Source organism: Polypterus senegalus, chromosome 2, assembly GCF_016835505.1.
Source record: "Polypterus senegalus isolate Bchr_013 chromosome 2, ASM1683550v1, whole genome shotgun sequence".
Lineage (NCBI taxonomy): Eukaryota > Metazoa > Chordata > Cladistia > Polypteriformes > Polypteridae > Polypterus > Polypterus senegalus.
In genome coordinates, this window is record NC_053155.1 from 62,119,754 (window position 1) to 62,137,859 (window position 18,106).

Consider the following 18,106-nt stretch of genomic DNA (forward strand, 5'->3'; position numbering starts at 1 on the left):
TGTAATGCTGTCATGCAGTACAGTACACAGAATAGGTCTGTGTGGAAGGACCTGTATCTACCAAGAGACAATGCAGTTAAACAGTGCAACCAGGAAAAGTTACATTTTATATGATGTTGCCAACACTGAATAAATGCAAAACACAGATAACAAATTTCAAGTGAAAATACAACCATATACCACAGACAATAAGATAAAATAAGTTAAATAGCTGTTTCTATTTCTAAACTCAGTTAAAATAAATAACTTCATCCAAATCCTCAAGTGTACACTGGAAGAAGACATTTTGGATGGCAGTCAATCACATCATACTCTTAAGGTGTAAGATGACAGACAACATAACCTTTATTTAAATTTACCTCAATTGGGTTAATTCTTACATTGAGAAAAATGTGAATACCTGTAATCGGATTATTTATTCTTTCAATCATCTATAAAAATTGAAAGAATAAATAACTCTGGTTGTTTTATATTGACAACCCAGGATTCATGAAAGCACAACAGTATGTTTTTTTCAAGGCCAAAAAGGCTAGCAATGTAAATCTGCTTGAGTGCGGGTAAGCTTTTTCTAATTGTTTTCTTTAATGCAATTTTTAATGCATATTTCCAGCTAGAAACATTTCTACAACTGCAACACTTGTGACATTATGATGTGTAAAATGGCATTTTGATATGATCACACTCTGCAACCTCAAACTGAAGCCAAATCCCAAATTTCTCCATCAACATTACCATTATGGTCACAAAAGTTTGAGTGTGGGCACTACATTGCTGAATTAAGTGGTTCAGAGAACGAAAAGGTGATTGCTGACACTAAAGCTAAAGCATGTAATCACAGATTACAGTCTGATATTAAGAATCTGTTAAAAAGCAGATAACTATACTCTTCACTTAAATTCCTCTCTTTTTGAGTGACATTTCTAAATTAAGTTTAACATATAATTCAATCAAAGTTTTAAAATGTCAAAGATATCAGGGAGGGAAAAAATATCTGTAAAAATACTCTAATCTTAGTAAAACCAGCACGGAATATTAATAAAAACAATGTAAAATTTAACGTAAATACAGCATGACATCTGGCAAATGCTGTGCTCTGAAGATACTTTGTGTACAATATGTTCTCATGTGATAGATACAAGTGTATGCTACAAGTTTTCCATGCAAGCATTAATTAATGTTATAAAAGGGAACCAAAACATGTCATTTTGGAATGTGGAAACTATGACTCAAGTTATTAAGATTGACAACCGTTATTTAAAAAAAAAAAAAAAAAGTTACGCAACAGAAAAAAAATACTGTGAATTTGCCCAATAAAAAACATTAAAGCACATTTTTTTTCCATATTTGAGAAGATTTTAAGGAACTTAATATGCATTTCAAGAAAACTGCTTAAATATGGATAATAATTTTTCAATAAGCAAATAGTAATGATCTGAGACCAATTTACATCTTTAAAAAATACTTATTTACTTTGAGCAAATAAATAAATAAATAAATAAAAAACAATTGGTTCTCAATTTTGTTTTAAGTTTTGCTCGAGATTTAGAAGGAAACACAGTAAATAATAGCTATAAAGCATGGTACGTTTACCCAGAGTTCACATTATAAACAAGAAGCATTTTTCATAATCATGAACAGCTAAAGCCTTTCTGTGCAGGTCCGAATTTTCAGAATACACTTAATCCAGTTCTTCACTTGTTGGAGCAACATCTTATTCAACAAAATTTAGAAACTAATTGTGGACCTGAATACAAACCCTGACAACTCTTTCATTTCAACAATTTGGAGTTACCACTTAGCCCACCATGAGCATTTTTGGAGGGAATTAGCTAGGCTGAGCTTGACAGTACATGAAAATCGGAATGTTGTGCAAATTCCACACATGATTTAGAGGAACAATCATAACCCAGCTTCATTGAACCATGAGGCAACAATGCTAACCACAATGCCACACTGAGACACAATAGTATCTGTAATACCACAAATGGATTTATAATATTAAAGGACTAAATTGTGCATTTACAGTTATAAAGAAAATTTAGGATTAGGCTAAAGAGAAATAATACTAAAGATTTATACTGCTAATGTACAGCATCAGTGAAAACGTTGGTCACACCCTGAAATGTTCATATTTTTGGTAGAAAATGATAACTTTTTTTAATCAAGATACCATTAAATTGATTTTAAAATACAGCCAAGACATTAATCATGTTGCTAAAGTTATTACAGCTTGAAATGACTGATTTTTAATTTAGTATTCATATAGGACTGCAAAGTTCCATTTTCAGCAGCCATTTCTATTGCACCCAAAGGTCAACTCCATTAGTCATGTATAAATACTAACAGATTATTAGAGAAACCTTTGCTCATGAAAACTGTTATTTTGTTCACTTGGGTTCCCAGGTACTGGCATTGCTAAAGTTCATTTCTGTGTTCAAAAATACCCAAATGCAAACCACTTCCTCAAAAAAAAAAAAAAATAGGCTAGTCTTTTTCTCTGTAGAATGAAGGTTATTTCATGTGACAGACTGCAAAGAAACTGAAGATTTCAGACAAACTGGATATAACCAGCACAGAAAAAGGCGGTGAAGGGCCAGATGGACAACTGCATTACAAAACGTCTCACAGGTCCTCAGTTTGTTTCTTCCTTAAATATACAGCAATTATCAGTGTCATTTGCAACTGAGAAAAATATAATGCCAGGATGCTAACCACAATACGGATATTTTCCAGTCATCTTCTGTCCAATGTATGTGTTCTTTGGCCCATTTTAATATGTTATTTTTAATATGTTATATTTATTTGCCAGTTTCAGGCAGTTGTCTTTTCTATGCTGTAGATGATACTGGTATTTGCCAAGTATTTGGGGAAGAAGTCAACTGAAGACCTGTGAGGCATTTGTTTCTCAAACAACAGACTCTGACGTACTTATGCATACATATGCAGTTATGCATATGGACTTTCTCTTTATTCTCCTATCCTGGTAAGATCTAGTTTGCCTCCTTCTCCCAAGACAGTAATCTGTCACATGGAGTAATTTTTATTGTGCAAACAAACAACAGACTAACATGTTTCTTGAAAAAGAGATTTCACTTTAGCCATTTTTCAATCCAGAATTGAACTTTAGGAATGCCAGTAACTTGCGATCCAGGTGAACAGAGTAACAGGTTTCAATAGTGGGAATACAATTACAATGACTGCAAATGAAAAATCCACCAATTCAAGCAGTTACAGCCATTAGCAACTATAGTAACATTTGTGCTTTGTTTTTAAAAGTTTAATTGTATCTTGATTAAAAAGTATACATTTCTATCAAAAATATAAACAATTCTGGGTTTGTCCAAACTTGTGTACCTTCACTATACATATGCTACCAGTCACACTGAGTAATGTTTTGATCAGCAACCCGTATTTAGGGTAATCAGTTAAATATTATGGAATTGAGGGCAATCAATTCAATATTATGGTATACATGTAACATGACTAAAATTCCATCCAAAACACCATATAATTTGGTGAGGGAAGATGAGAAATGTTACTTTTGTGAACAGTACACAGTACAGTGTTTTATATTAGATATGAACCGGAAAGTATCTACAGCTTTTTGGTTCCCTTTTAATAACAGCTGTTAAAAACACCAGGATGTTTTCAAATGAAATGAAAGGGAACAGATGGAAAGACTAGAGGCTTAATGCAGACTTACCCACTCTCCTTTAACCTCCATCAGGAAAGCAAAGAGTTTAAAAAAGTGATTGTAAAATGCTAACTCTTTTATACTGTTACCTTATTGCTTTCCCTTCTTTAAGCTCATACTTTCATATATCAAGAGAGATGCAAAATAATATTCAAAGTGCTCATTTATGTTAAAAATCAATCATTAAAACTTTACAATTTTTAAACTGCAGCATTTGGTCTTTGTTCATAACTTACACTTAATTTCTAGACAATTAAAAAAAAATTCTAAGAAACTTAGATTTCCATACCATAATAATATCTCCTGGTTGTATTGAAATTTCATCGTGGCTTCTTGCATCAAATGGGTAAAGAGATCTATAGAACACAACTTTTACTTTATCTTGATCAAATCCACTCACTGGCAGTTTTTCTGCAAACAAAAAAATTAAATACTTGGAATATATTTGCATTAAGAACTCTACAACATGAACAACAGTCTTAATTACTGTATTCGTGGATTACTGGCATCTTTTTTCACAAAGTATCCACAGTATGAAATTTTACTAATAAAACAACAAAAAAGCACAGGAGAGTTACTTTTTATATTCAATAGCGAAATTATCAAACCAATTACAAAAAAATGTCTAGCATTAGATTTAAAAGAGTAGGGTGTAAGGTTACAAATATCATCATTAGCTATAATCATGTGTATGTCTGTGGAACAGCGCCTTAATGTATAAGTAATAAAAGCATCACAGCAAAAATAAGTTGTATAATATACTGTGGCTGAATATACATTTTAAAAGCAGCACATTATAGAACCAAATTTTTAAGTAATGAAAGAGTTTTCTTAATATTTTAAAACTACTCCAGTGAATAAAGAGATGTTTAGCAGGAATTCTCAATTTAAAATATAGCAATTGCTAAGGAGCAAGCTTGTGTTTCCATGACACAATTATGTTTATGCAAGTAAGGAGAAAATGAATGTACTACATTAAGGGAACACAGTTAGCCAGAAGATTTCAGAAATATGCAGAGAAATTTATCAAGAAAGTTAAAGCTAAAACAAAGCTTACAGTAACACATCCATTGCTGTCAGAAGATCAAACTTTAAAACAGAAATTCTGCTTAAAAAGAGGAGATTTGAAGCTGAGATACTGTAAAATGAAAATAATGACAAAACTGGTTTAGGATGTGTCCCCTGCTGAATAATAAAAAGTAACACATTTCACTTTTCCCCAATAAATCAATATTTTTTTCTTCAACTATTTATTTATTTATTTTTATTTTTTTTTATTTATTAATTTTATTATAATCAATACATAGTAATCAAGTTTTACAAAAAAAAAGAATTATGCTAAGAACAGATCGATCCCCACCCTTGAGAGAGAGAGCAAGCCAAAGGTGTAAAATTTAAGGCTTGTAAAAATACCTAAATCAACAAATTCTCTGTGCTTTATAAACTCATTTCAAAATATTACTGATTAGATCCTGCCATGTTTTGAAAAAGTCTGCACAGATCCTCTAACTGAGTATTTGATTTTTCCAATTTTAAATAATATAACACATCAGTTTCCCACTGACTTAAAAGAGGAGAGTTTGGGTTCTTCCAGTTTATCAGAATAAGTCTGCGTGCCAACAGTGTAGTGAATGCAATCACAATTTGTTTGTCTTTCTCCACTTTAAGACCCTCTGGAAGAACCCCAAACACAGCTGTTAATGGGTTAGGAGGGATTGTGAGTCCAAGACTGTCTGAGAGGTAATTAAAAATTTTTGTCCAGAATAATGTTAATTTGGTGCAGGCCCAGAACATGTGACCCAGTGAGGCTGGGGCTTGGTTGCAACGTTCGCAGGTTGGATCATGCCCTGGAAACATTTTGGAGAGTTTTAGTCGAGACAGATGTGCTCGATATATAATTTTGAGTTGTATAATTGTATGCTTTGCATATGGAGCTTGAGTGAATTCTCTGCATTGCTACTTTCCACTCCTTTTCTGATATATTAATTGAGAGGTCATTTTCCCAGTGTCCTCTTGGATCTTTGAAAGGAAGGGATTGTAAAAGGATTTTATATATTGTAGAGATGGAGTCTAACTCCTTGAAATTGAGCAATAATTTTTCCAGCGTGGATGAGGGTGCAAGATGAGGAAAATCTGGAAGGTTCTGTTTAACAAAGTTCCTGATTTGAAGATAGTGAAAGAAATTTGTAGCTGGAATGTTAAATTTGGAATGTAATTGTTCATAGGATGCAAAGACGTTGTCTATATAAAGATCTCTAAGCAAGTTAATTCCAAATTTTTCCAGATATTAAAAACTGCATATGTTTGTGAGGGTTGAAAGAGGTGGTTCTTTTGCAGGGTGCCACAGAAAGAAGCTTCTCCGTCTTAAAATGCTTTCTACATTGGTTCCAGATTCTAAGTGAGTGGAGCACAATTGGGTTATTAGTGTATTGCCGATAACGTGTGTTTATTGGAGCACAGAGCAAGGAATACAAAGAAGTACTGCAGGATTTTACTTCTATTGCGGTCCATGCCTGTGTATGTTCTTCTATTTGTGTCCAGGTTCTTATCGACTGTATATTTGCCCAGTAATAAAACTGGAAGTTAGGTAGAGCCATGCCACCTTCTGCCTTTTGTCTTTGTAGGGTCGCTCTTTTGATGCGTGGATGTTTAGAATTCCAAATAAATGAGGTTATTGTTGAATCTAATTGCTTAAAGAACGATTTATTAATGTATATTGGTATGTTTTGAAATAAAAAGGAGCTTAGGAAGAATATTCATCTTAACAGTGTTAATTCTTCCAGCTAGTGTGAGATGAAGGGTTGACCATCTATGCAAGTCTTGTTTAATTTTTTCCATGCAGACGCTAAATTTTGTTGATATAGAGCTTTATGTTTACTTGTGATGTTTACCCGAGGTATTTAAACTGTTCTGCAATGATAAAAGGAAGGGTGTCTAATCTAATATTATATGCTTGCGAATTCACGGAAAGAGTACACTTTTATTCAGATTAATTCTGAGACCAGAGAGCTTTTGAAATTCTGTGAGTGCTGCTAAGACTGCAGGCACAGAATTTTCTGGGTCCGATATATACAGTACCATGTCATCTGCATATAATGAGATTTTCTGTTCCAGTCCTTCTCTGCTAATCCCCTTTATCTGATCAGTATTTCGACAATGTATTGCCAGTGGTTCAATGGCAATTGCAAACAGCAGTGGTGACAAAGGGCATCCTTGTCTTGTGCCACGCTCTAGTTTAAAGTAGTCTGAGCAAATGTTATTGATGCAAACTGAAGCTTCTGGGTTAGTATACAGTAATTTAATCCATGCACAAATGTTCGGCCAAACCCAAACTTCTCCAAAATAGTAAAAGGTATTTCCATTCAATCATGTCGAATGCTTTTTCTGCATCCAATGATAATAATATTTCTGGGGTGTTTGATTTAGTTGGTGAGTATATTACATTAAACAGGCGTCGAAGATTTGACGATAAGTGTCGGCCCCTAATAAATCCAGTTTGGTCTTGTGATATTACGAGGGGAGCACTTTCTCCATCCTTCTAGCTATGATTTTAGAGAGTATTTTAACGTCGTTATTCAGAAGTGAAATTGGTCTGTATGATGCACATTGTAATAAGTCCTTATTTTGTTTTGGAAAGACAGTGATTAGTGCTTGGCGAAAGGTTTGTGGAAGAGATTGGTTATCTCTGGCTTCTGTAAATGTTGCTAATAGGAGGGAGCTAGCTGAGCGGAGAATTTCTTGTAAAACTCTGCAGGGTAGCCGTCAGGGCCTGCTGCTTTTCCACCTTGGAGTGACTTTATAGCATCCAGTAATTCTGATAATGACAGAGGTTTATCGAGTTCCTCCACACTAAAAGCGCCAATTTGTGGTATCTGTAATTTATCCAGAAATGCATTAGATTGTATATTGTCTTCTTTAAACTCAGTAGTATATAGGGATTTATAGTAGTCTCTAAAAGTGTACATTATATTTTTGTGTTCGATGATTTTATCTCCATTCGTGTTAGTAATTACCGAGATTGCGTTGCACACTTCTTGCTTGTGAATTTGTTGCGCTAAAAGCTTATTAGCTTTCTCCATGTTCATAATAATGATGTCTGGATTTGTAAATTAGTTGTTCGGTTTCTTTAGTTGTCAAGAGGTTTAATTCTGAATGTAGAGCCTGCCTCCTCTTATGTAGAGTCTCGCTTGGTAGTCTGGCATGTTCTTCATCTATTTTAGTAATTTCGCTTTTATCTCTGCTACTTTCTTCGCTCGGATTTATTTCTGTGGGAAAGATATGAGATAATCTGTCCTCTTAAGAAGGCCTTAAGAGTTTCCCAGAGTATTCCTGCAGAGATCTCAGGGGATGTATTTGTCTCTAGAAAGAATTCGATTTGTTTGGATATAAATTCAGTACAATTCTCGTCAGCTAATAGAAGCGGATTGAGGCCATCTGCGGGTGAGTGTATGGGGCTTAGTAATTTCAGCTCCAAGATCATCGGAGCATGGTCTGAAATAACAATAGCATCGTATTTACAAGATTTAATCTTAGGCAAGAAGTTATTATCTATAAAGAAGTAATCAATCCTTGAGTAGCAATGATGTACTGGTGAGTAGAAAGAATATGTTCTTGAATTTGGGTTTAAAAACCTCCAGGGATCTGATAAGTTGTGATCAGTTATAAACTTTGTAATTATCTTTGCGGTGTTAGTTGCGTTCCCCTGTGGAGGAAGTCTTATCTAAAAGTGGATTTAGAACACAATTAAAGTCCCCAGCCATTATAAGTTTATGAGTGTTCAGATTGGGAATGGATGCAAATAAATTTTGTATAAATTCCTTATCATCAACATTAGGTGCATAAACATTTATCAAAATCATTTTACAGTTAGATAAGTCTCCCATGACCATCACATATCTCCCTTCAGGATCCAATACTACATCTGATGCTACAAATGGTACTGTTCTATGTATGAGAATTCCCACCCCTCTAGTTTTCTTTGTAAAACTAGAATGGAACATTTGGCCAGTCCAGTCTTTTGCAGCCGGAACTGATCCTTACTTAGTAAGTGGGTTTCCTGTAAAAATACTATTTTAGCATTTAGACCTGTTAGGTGAGAAAGTACTTTCTTTCTCTTTAATTCGTGATTCAGGCCTTTAACATTCCAGCTTACGGTTAACTGTCCCATCATGGAGACACTGATTCTGAGTTTTTGATGTCATTTATAGTCTTAACTGGAAGTGAAATAGTTTAGGTCTTAATTTCCTATTCCCCAAGAGTTGTTGCCATGCAGCTTATTATTACGTTGATAGTTATAATTATAAAGATTGAGATGATAGATTAGATATAGATCAAGCCTGCTCTCTTTCTCTTCCCCTTAACCCCCCCCCTCCCTTTTTGCCTCCCCAGGTGAGGCTAAAACCCACTTCACGCAGTCCCAGTCCTCTGACATACCCAGAGACAGAGCACGCCCAAAGCACATCAAGCCCCCATGCAGTGGCGCTTTAAGGTTAAAAGATAGAGATATCTGTTACCAATATAGTCTTTAAAAGAGGAAAAAAAAAAAAAAGAAGAAGAAAAAGAATTTTGCACTTAATATATACATATATATATACATATATACATATATATATACATATATATATATATATATATATATATATATATATATACATATATATATATACATATATATATATATATATACACATATATATATATATATATACACATATATATACATATACATACACACATATATACACATACATACATACACATACACATACATATAATCTTCAGCAATTTTAGTGCATTAAGATGATATCCCCAGATAATAAACCCAGGTGATGGTGTTAAAGATGTGTCCAAAACAAGCATAACAAGTCTTAATGCAGTAATAGCAATAACAGTAAACCAAGGGTATGATATTGAACAGTCTCATTTAGGGTACACATGAAATAATTAGAAAAGAAAAAAGAGGAGGAAAACGTAATTAAGCACAATAAAACATAAACATTTAGCCCTAGTAATACTAAGTAATAATAAGTAATAAGTAAGTAATAATAATAATAAGTAAGTAATAATAAGAATATGAGAATATATGCTGATAAAAACCCGTATTTTAAAACAAATAGATCAGACAGTAGATTATTAATCCTAGCTTTATCATTTACCGCCATGACTCACAATTATGTATCAGAATAATCCCGGATCAGCTTTCTTAATTCATTTTCTGCCTCCTCCTTGCTAGCGAAAACATAGAAATGCCCCTGCCATTCCACTTTCAGTTTTGCCGGATACAGGAGGCGTATTTGACATTGGCTTGCCGTAGCCGCTGTTTAATATTATAGAAGGCTGCGCGTTTAATAGCTGTTGCTGGAGAGAAGTCAGGGAAGACGCGAATGTGGCAATTTTCATATATAATATTTTCCTTTTTCTGAGGAGTTCCATCACCTCTAACTTAAATGATAATCGCTCAAAACGAACTATAAAAGATCTTGGTCGGGTCTGACGGTGTTTGATCAGCGTGACGCGTAAGCCGCTGCTATCTCAGATTCTGCTTTAAAGTCGCCCCCGATTATTTTAGAAAAAAGTTCAGTTGCGAATTTCACAGGGTTTAAACTTTCGATTCTCCGGCAGGCCTTCAATTCTGACATTATACCTTCTACTGCCATCTTCTAAAGCAGCCAGTCTGTCTCCAAGTTTTTCTCCGAGTTTTTTACATTCCGAACTGGCATTTACTGCTCTTTCCTCGGCACTGGAAGCCAGATGTTCGGCTATTTCGATCCGATTCGTGAATGTCTCACTAAGATGCTCCAATTGATCAGCAAGCGTGCTCAGTTTAGCCGAGTTTTTCTCAATGCGCTCTTCAATTTTGCCCAGCACCTGTCGGTTCAAGTTGGACCTCTTGACGCAGCCTTTCATTTGCCTGTTGGAATTCCTGTCGCAGCCTTTCATTTGCCTGTTGGATTTCCTGTCGCAGACATTCATTGGCCTGTTTCGTCTCCTGTTTTAATTCCTGTTTCAGTCTCTCAAGTGCCTTTGCCGTTGCTTTCTCATTAGCCTTCTCGCTTTCCTTTATATCTTGCGTGAGCTCAGCGAGCAACACTTTCAGTTCAGATAGCTCAAATGTGCCTTCTTGTGCGTAGATGAAGCAGCAGACTCTGCTGAAGCCGGTGTCCCTGCTGCTCCAGTCCCGTAATTGCGTAACTGAAGCCGCGGACCTCCCGGCCTTTTCCAGTTTCAGGTAATCCTCTCCAATCGGCGAGCTATCCACATCTGCACTCACGATCGCACCTTCGCTCCCCTTTTCGCTCTCAGCCGGCGACGATGTAGCGGACCGTGGTCCCGAGGAGTCTGTACTTTCCCATCTGATCCAGGTCTGTCTCTGACAGGCCGTATCTCGAGCTAGGGCTTGCTGATCGCAGCTTGGATGTAGCTTTAGTCTTCGATTCTTTCGTTCTTTCCTTCTTGTTGGCCATGTTTATATGTGTTTACATATACTGTAGCGGTCCCTCTCGGGTCGAATAAATACAGGATATCTCAGAATAATGAGCAAATAATATGAAAAATAGCACCACTGCTAGCGGAGCTCCACTTCAGACGTCCATCTCCCGCATCGGACGAGACCAACCTCCAACTATTTATTTTAACCAGTAGCAGCACAAAATATCTATATAATAAAAGCCCAGCACGGTGTCCGTGTCCGGGACCGCGTTCTTTTTGGCTGTATAGCCGCCCCGTAGAAAAGCCCCAGTCCGTCCCCTCTCAGAATTCCTGCTTACGTTCTTTCCCCTTTGCTTTTATTTTTCCTGTTCCCGAAAATCTTTTCAAAACAAAAGTAAAGAAATAGACAGAGCGTCACATTAACGTCTTCTCCCCTCTGCCTATTAAATAATCAATAAAATGAAATAAAAAAATCACAAAAGAAACAGAACCACAACCTGCCCTTACAGGGTCCACCGCGCTTCTGGCATTACAGCCAAACACGTGGTGTATACAGGTTATGCAGTGTGACGCTAATTAACGCCTGTACTACAACAGATTATATTGTTCATATACTGTTAACAATTTACAGGGATCAACTCTTTTGGGGAAGTTCATAAAAAAAAAAAATTACATTATAAATAACATGTGCACTTGAGTATTTCGAGCCCCGTGTTAGAGTCGGATGGTTCCCCTGGTCACCAATTCGTGTGTTTCACTATGCCCATTATGCCTTTCCGTCTTCACCTACCCATGTGCACTTGTATGGAGGAGACCTTACGGAACAATGCCGAAACGAAACACAACTAAACCTGCTGCTGCGAGAGAAGACATATTACAGCGTAATCACCAAGCAAAGAGGCAAAGGCGTGACAGTCGCTCGCAAGAAAGGGACACTCAGCATTCACACAGATTAGCTCAACGACGCGTCTCTGCCGCTGTGAAAGGCAACTGAAACCCCTACAGAGAGACAAGACAGATTACGCCGTGATCGCGAAAGAAAGAGGCAAAAGCGTGCCAACCAGGTTTCCATCCATTTTTGCGAAAAATATTTAGCGCTTCAAATTTTAGCTGATGGAAATGCTAATTATCGATAAAATGTTGTACATGTCGACATAATATTTTTCCGTTTAACTTTAGCGCATAAATTCTATATCGATACTTCAGATGTCGCAAAAACTACATTGGAAACACTTTTTGTGTAAAAGGGCTTTAACGCAAATAAATGTGTCATATGATACATTTTCATCAAGTGCAATCAAAACGAGAATAGCGGAGCGGTTCGCATGGTCTGATGAAGAGACTCGTTATTTCTCGTGATGAGCCAATGCAGTAGCGGATAGGCTGGGTCTCCTGCTACTAAAAGGGGCACCTGAACTCCCTCCACATCAACTGTAGCCTGGGGGTGTCTCTCAGGATGTCTAAATAATACAAAAACCACAAAGGTAATTTACTGTGCCAGTCAAAATATTTAATAAACCGTGTGTTTCATTATCTAAACTTTTTTTCTTATTAAATGGCAGATGTTTTAGCATATATGAGAAATTCTCTCATTAATATTAACTTTAGTTTTTTTGGATTAAACATCGTTATTTTGTATTAATTCAAATTTTAGTTTTAATTAAAAACCATAAGGGAAGCAGGTTACAGTACTAATTCAGTTATCGTACTGAGAAGGGATGTTGAAAAGTAGGCTCACCTGTACAGATCCGATGCTGCAAACACAGCTGCATCATGGACACTTCCAGGAGTGCCAACGCAAATGTCTCGTTTCATGCACCTGTCATCAACAAGGGCCTGGAGAACAAGAGATGGCCACCCTTTGCGATTAATGTAATCGCGGTAGCCTTCCGTCAGGGGAAGAATAGGCACATGCGTGCCATCCAGCACACCGTAAATCTGTGGCACAAGATGCACCAAGGAATTGCGGTATGCAATTTCATTGGCCTCCGCTACAGTCGGAAGTGTGATATAACGCCGCATTAATTTTTCTTTAATAGCGGTGCACACAGCATATACACATCGATGGACGGTAGTTTTACTAACCCCGAAAGTTTCTCCAACTACTCTATACTCGGCGCAGGTTGCCAGCTTGTAAAGGGCGATGCCAATCCGCTTTGGGGTTGGAACCGGTGGTCGGTGACAACCTGTGATGGGCGCAACATCAGGACTGATGAATCCACACAACATCTCACACATCGGCCGTGTAATTCTAAAATGTTGCATCCAGAGATTTTCTGTGAAGTGTCTCCCCACCACCTCCTTCCAGAAGGTCTTATTCCGTCGTCTCTCCCATACCCGTGGGTTTCGTCGCACTGGGGTACTTTCTTCGAGGTCTAGGGCTATCAGACAAGCAACTGCTTCATTCTGCTGTCGTCTTCGGATATTATGTACAACTCCAATTATTTGTAAAACTGAAATAACAGTAAGCTGGCAAATTTCAAAAAACTGTCTGGAGGGGGTGTAACATGGAAAACAAAAGGTATGGAAACGGCTCAAGGGCAGATTTTTTTTTCGCGATACAAGAAAACTTATGCGACAGTTCGTTTTGGAGGGGATGACGTCATCACGCACACCATTTTATCGATAAAAAGCCAGTTTGATGGAAACAGGCTGGAGACAGCAAATTTCGCACATTTTTTGACGTATATTCTGTTTGTCGATAACAAAAAGTCGCAAAAAACTTGATGAAACTTGGTCACCCGACGAGAGGTCCTTACAATTGAGACCTTCAACTGTGGTCATCCAACGCGCAGCGTAGCGCGCGCCAAGTTGCTAGTACACTAATAAATTACCTGATGTAGGCCAAGTAGTTTGGGTGGGAAGTCTGCTGGTTTCAGTTTGCTGCATAAAGATTTTACTAAGTTTATCTTGCATATCCTGATGAGATCGTAGGTCTTCATGCTTTGGCTTATCCTCTTCTTGTACCCTCCGTATCCACTGCACAGCTTCCCCAGCAGGATCTTCACGTTGTACTTCTTCCTGCCAACTCCTACGCTGATCATTTTCTTGGGAAAACCTAGGACCAAATGGGAGACAAAAAGGCAGTAACTTTCAGGATACATTGATCATACTTAGGTTTTAATATTCTAGAATTTTAATATTCTGGAATATTAAATATTATGGTCAAATTGGTTAATATATTGCAAATTATTAATTGACTCAAGTTGAGATCATTTCACTATAGGGAAATGTGTCAGTGTATTAAACCTACTAAGAAAAAACTCTTCAAAAAATGTATAATTCAGTCCACACTTTTTGAATTGAAGACCGAACTCTTGACTAATGAATGAGGGGCTACAGTGGTTCTTTGATTCAAATTGTTGATCTCATGAGACTTTAGTTTACAGTTTAGGATGTATGCAGTGAGCATTCTGGGAGTAACCATTTAACAATATTTTACGAAAAAAATTGTGCATTTTGCAATATTAAGCCTACAGCTGGTAACTGACATGTGAATTACGCTACATGAGTAATATGAGATATTTGTTCCTTTTTTCCCCCACCACGGACTTCAATCACATTGCTTGCTGTTGTACTGTGATGGTTACTATTGGCTTCTATTATGTCATAAACTTTTCATTCTCTCCTTTATTTATGAAAATAAAACTTTTTTCTTGGCCAACACTATAACATACATGAGGTATGTAACATAAAAAATCATCTTTTGGTGAAGTGCTCATTTAAGCACTACTTATCAATTTAAAAAAAGTGTCTCCTCTCCAGCACTCTATGGAGCAGTCTATGTCCACTTAGAAAAGGCAATGGTTTTGATTTCAGAAAACATATCTTCCATACTACAGACTTGTATAATTAACTTATTAAGACAACAAAATGAAATTGAAAGTAATTTTTATTACAGATTTGTGGCTGTATCTTTTCTGGGGGAAGAACAGATAGATGTTCATTTCTCTGTTCAAAGAGTTTGGCTTGGATGCATTTTTCATGTAAACAGAACAGTAGTACTGCACTGCCATTCAGTTAAAATGTCTTAAATATGTACCTAACTTGGATGCGAAACAAAATGGAAAAAACCACAAGTAATTTGTGTTTGGTTTCAGAAAATACAGTACAAGAAAAATACAAACTTTTCTAAAGTGTAAATGACAACTGATTTTATTACATTATTATTTTTGTTTAATTAAAAAGGTCCTGGATAACAAGACCAAAATGCTCAGTGTAGCATGCAAAAATATATTTTTAGGTTTTTATTTTTCTATTATTTAGGTTAAAGTTTATTGTAAAGTGTACATAGTACAATTACATTCTTACTTTATAAACATGAATTGGTATTAACTACTTAATAGGCAAATAAATCTTGGCACTTTTCAAAATAATCCTTGTTACCTTTGCGCTTCGTCTTTTTGTCTTTCTATATCAGGTGTCTTCCAGTCTTGCTCTTTTGGTTTTTGGATGTCTGCATCATCCTTCTGCCTTTGCTGTTTGCTATGTATTTCTCTTAATTCCTGTCAATATGTAGTATGAGACATGTATTAAATGAAGTCAATGTTAAGAAATTGCCTTTGAAATGCACCAAAAAGCAAAAGCTGTTAAGTTGCTTGGAAAATCTAGTGCCATACGGAAAACACTTAAATAAATGTATGCAATGGCAACAGCATACTAAGTTTAGACCTGAAAACAAGCTTGTTATATACACTTAACAAAATCAAGACTACTCAAGACGACTACTTGAGGTAGAAAAGTGGTCGGAGGCATGCTTAATTTAAGAATTCCATTAATGCTATTCTCATTACTAATGAAAAAGTACTGTACAGTATATTCATTTGACACCAATGAAGTTATACAGTGATGAAAATAATTTAGCACTTAATTTTCCTAAGGTGGCATTTCTAATAGAATGTCAAAATGCACTAAAAAGGATGATATCAGCATACAGGAATATTATTAGATTTTAACTTGATATGCAAAATAATATAAAATGTGCAGGGAAATCCCAAGGAAAAGCAATATAAAGTCACTTTTAATGAATTCACCAGGTATCCTGACTGCACTTGACATTTACCAAAAGCACAAGGGAAAAAAAAAAAAATAAGCACTGGACTATGAAATGATGCATTCTTTATTTACAGACCAATGCCTTATTCACTAAACCACATCAGGAAAATACCTAAATTCTAAGTTAGCGGTATTCGAAAGGAAATGATTTATGCCAACTTCAATTAAGGAACCATGATACCTTTAATTACAAAATTCCAAAAAAACCTGTTAATTATTTTACAAGAATGAACTGGCTATAAAATAATTCAAAATAGAACCAAAAGTAATATTTCTTTAGTTTCTTAACTGAAATCTATTTAAAATACATTTAAAATAAATTTAAGTGTAATTGTTCCAATTACCAATTTGGAAAGGGATGACTAAATGCTGTGTCACATTATACAACTTTTCTAGCAATTCTCAGGTATAGTCCATTTACATTAATCTTAGTTAAAAGCGGTTGTTTGGTACACACCTGTGAGTTCAATTACCTAATGTGACATACTCAACAACTGAGACCATGTCTGTAACTGGCTATGATTAAATCAAACAGGTTTGAATTTCTCAGAGGTCAGGTTGTGAACAGGAGAGCTAACAACTAAATGCAGCAATGAAAGCTCATCTGCAAGTACAATGCCTAGAATGCAGCAGCAAGAAATAAAGAACACGTGCGTTGAAACTCATAAATACAGTAGAACAGAACCTCTCATCTGTCTGATGCCTCATATTTTACATAGTGTACCACATCAGCATGGAAGAAAACAACAGAAACAATGTACTTTCACTCTAACTCCCAGCATAATCAAACTGAACCAGGCACACATAATGAAGAGTTGCATATATTGCACATGTATTAAAAACTAGAAAGAATTTCAAATGAATAGGTATGTAATAGTGTCACAAGCAAATTATGAAATTTGTCCACAAGTTTACATAAAGCAGGTAGAACAGCATATCAAATGAATTATTACAAATCATATGTCCAAGATGACCTATATTATTAAGAGTCAAATATATAGGCCTCACACTTTCACTTATGACACTATTAACAACAGCATACTTATTCCATCTAAAAAACACAGTAAGGCAAAATTATGTTATGAATTATTCTGACATTCTGCAAAACAAGGTTATATAATAAATGACGAATTAGTGCTTAGCATGCATTTTGTGCTTTCAGTTTTGATAAACAAAATCAAGTACTAGAAATTTCTGGCAAATATGTCTTTGTTATTACTCTAATATGTTATATATTAGGGATGCACCAATAATGCTCCTTGACGTTCTCACTTGGGTTTCTTTTTTTGAATACCAAATGAGTACTGGACTCTAAGGTCCAATAGCAGAAAATGTAAACAGGAACTGGCCATAAAATACTAAAAACTGGAAACTGTAGGGTGGCTGCAAATGATTCCAGTCACTTACTGATTTATCTTCTCATTCAAAAGATAGGAAAGTGGAAAAATGAGTGGTTTTTGCCAGAGAAAGGAAGACACTGGCTGTTTAAAGCAATCCCCTTATAACACATGGTGCTTTCTTAAATCACAAATTACCATTCCCACTCAGAATGGTTTGAAAACTCCTAATATATGTTCTTTTGTTTTCATATATGTATACACTAATTTGCTGCAGTCCTGGGTTTTGTGCACATCAACCTCAAATCTGAAATGAAATTTGCCTGCATCTCTCTTCCTTCCTTCCTTGCTTGCTGCTTTAAAGATTTGCTTTGTTGTCCCCTCTCTCTCTCTCTCTTTTTCTTTCTTTTGGGTGGAGAGGTTGAATTTTGGTCTTGTTATGTTTGATTTGATTTTATAGATTGTTATTTGCATCATTTTTAATACTCTCCCGATTGCACTTCAGATGCTCTGCATCTCCAAATAAACTTCAAACGCAAATACAGCTAAATCAGCTGTTTATAAGTTTCTCAGATTCTCGGTTTCTAATTTA

At 35.8% G+C, this 18,106-nt stretch overlaps 1 protein-coding gene across 6 annotated transcripts in view; it reads right to left on the reverse strand.

The window, feature by feature from the left end:
* The window catches only part of itsn1 (intersectin 1 (SH3 domain protein)), a 331,858-nt gene that overhangs the window by 118,620 nt on the left and 195,132 nt on the right, over window positions 1-18,106 (reverse strand). For all 6 annotated transcript variants that reach the window (XM_039743834.1, XM_039743835.1, XM_039743833.1 and 3 more), the window contains 3 exons: window positions 15,509-15,627; window positions 13,957-14,180; window positions 3,984-4,105 (listed from right to left, as the gene is read on the reverse strand). In XM_039743834.1, coding sequence (XP_039599768.1) covers window positions 3,984-4,105; window positions 13,957-14,180; window positions 15,509-15,627 — 465 coding nt within the window. The remainder of the gene's footprint in view (window positions 1-3,983; window positions 4,106-13,956; window positions 14,181-15,508; window positions 15,628-18,106) is intronic.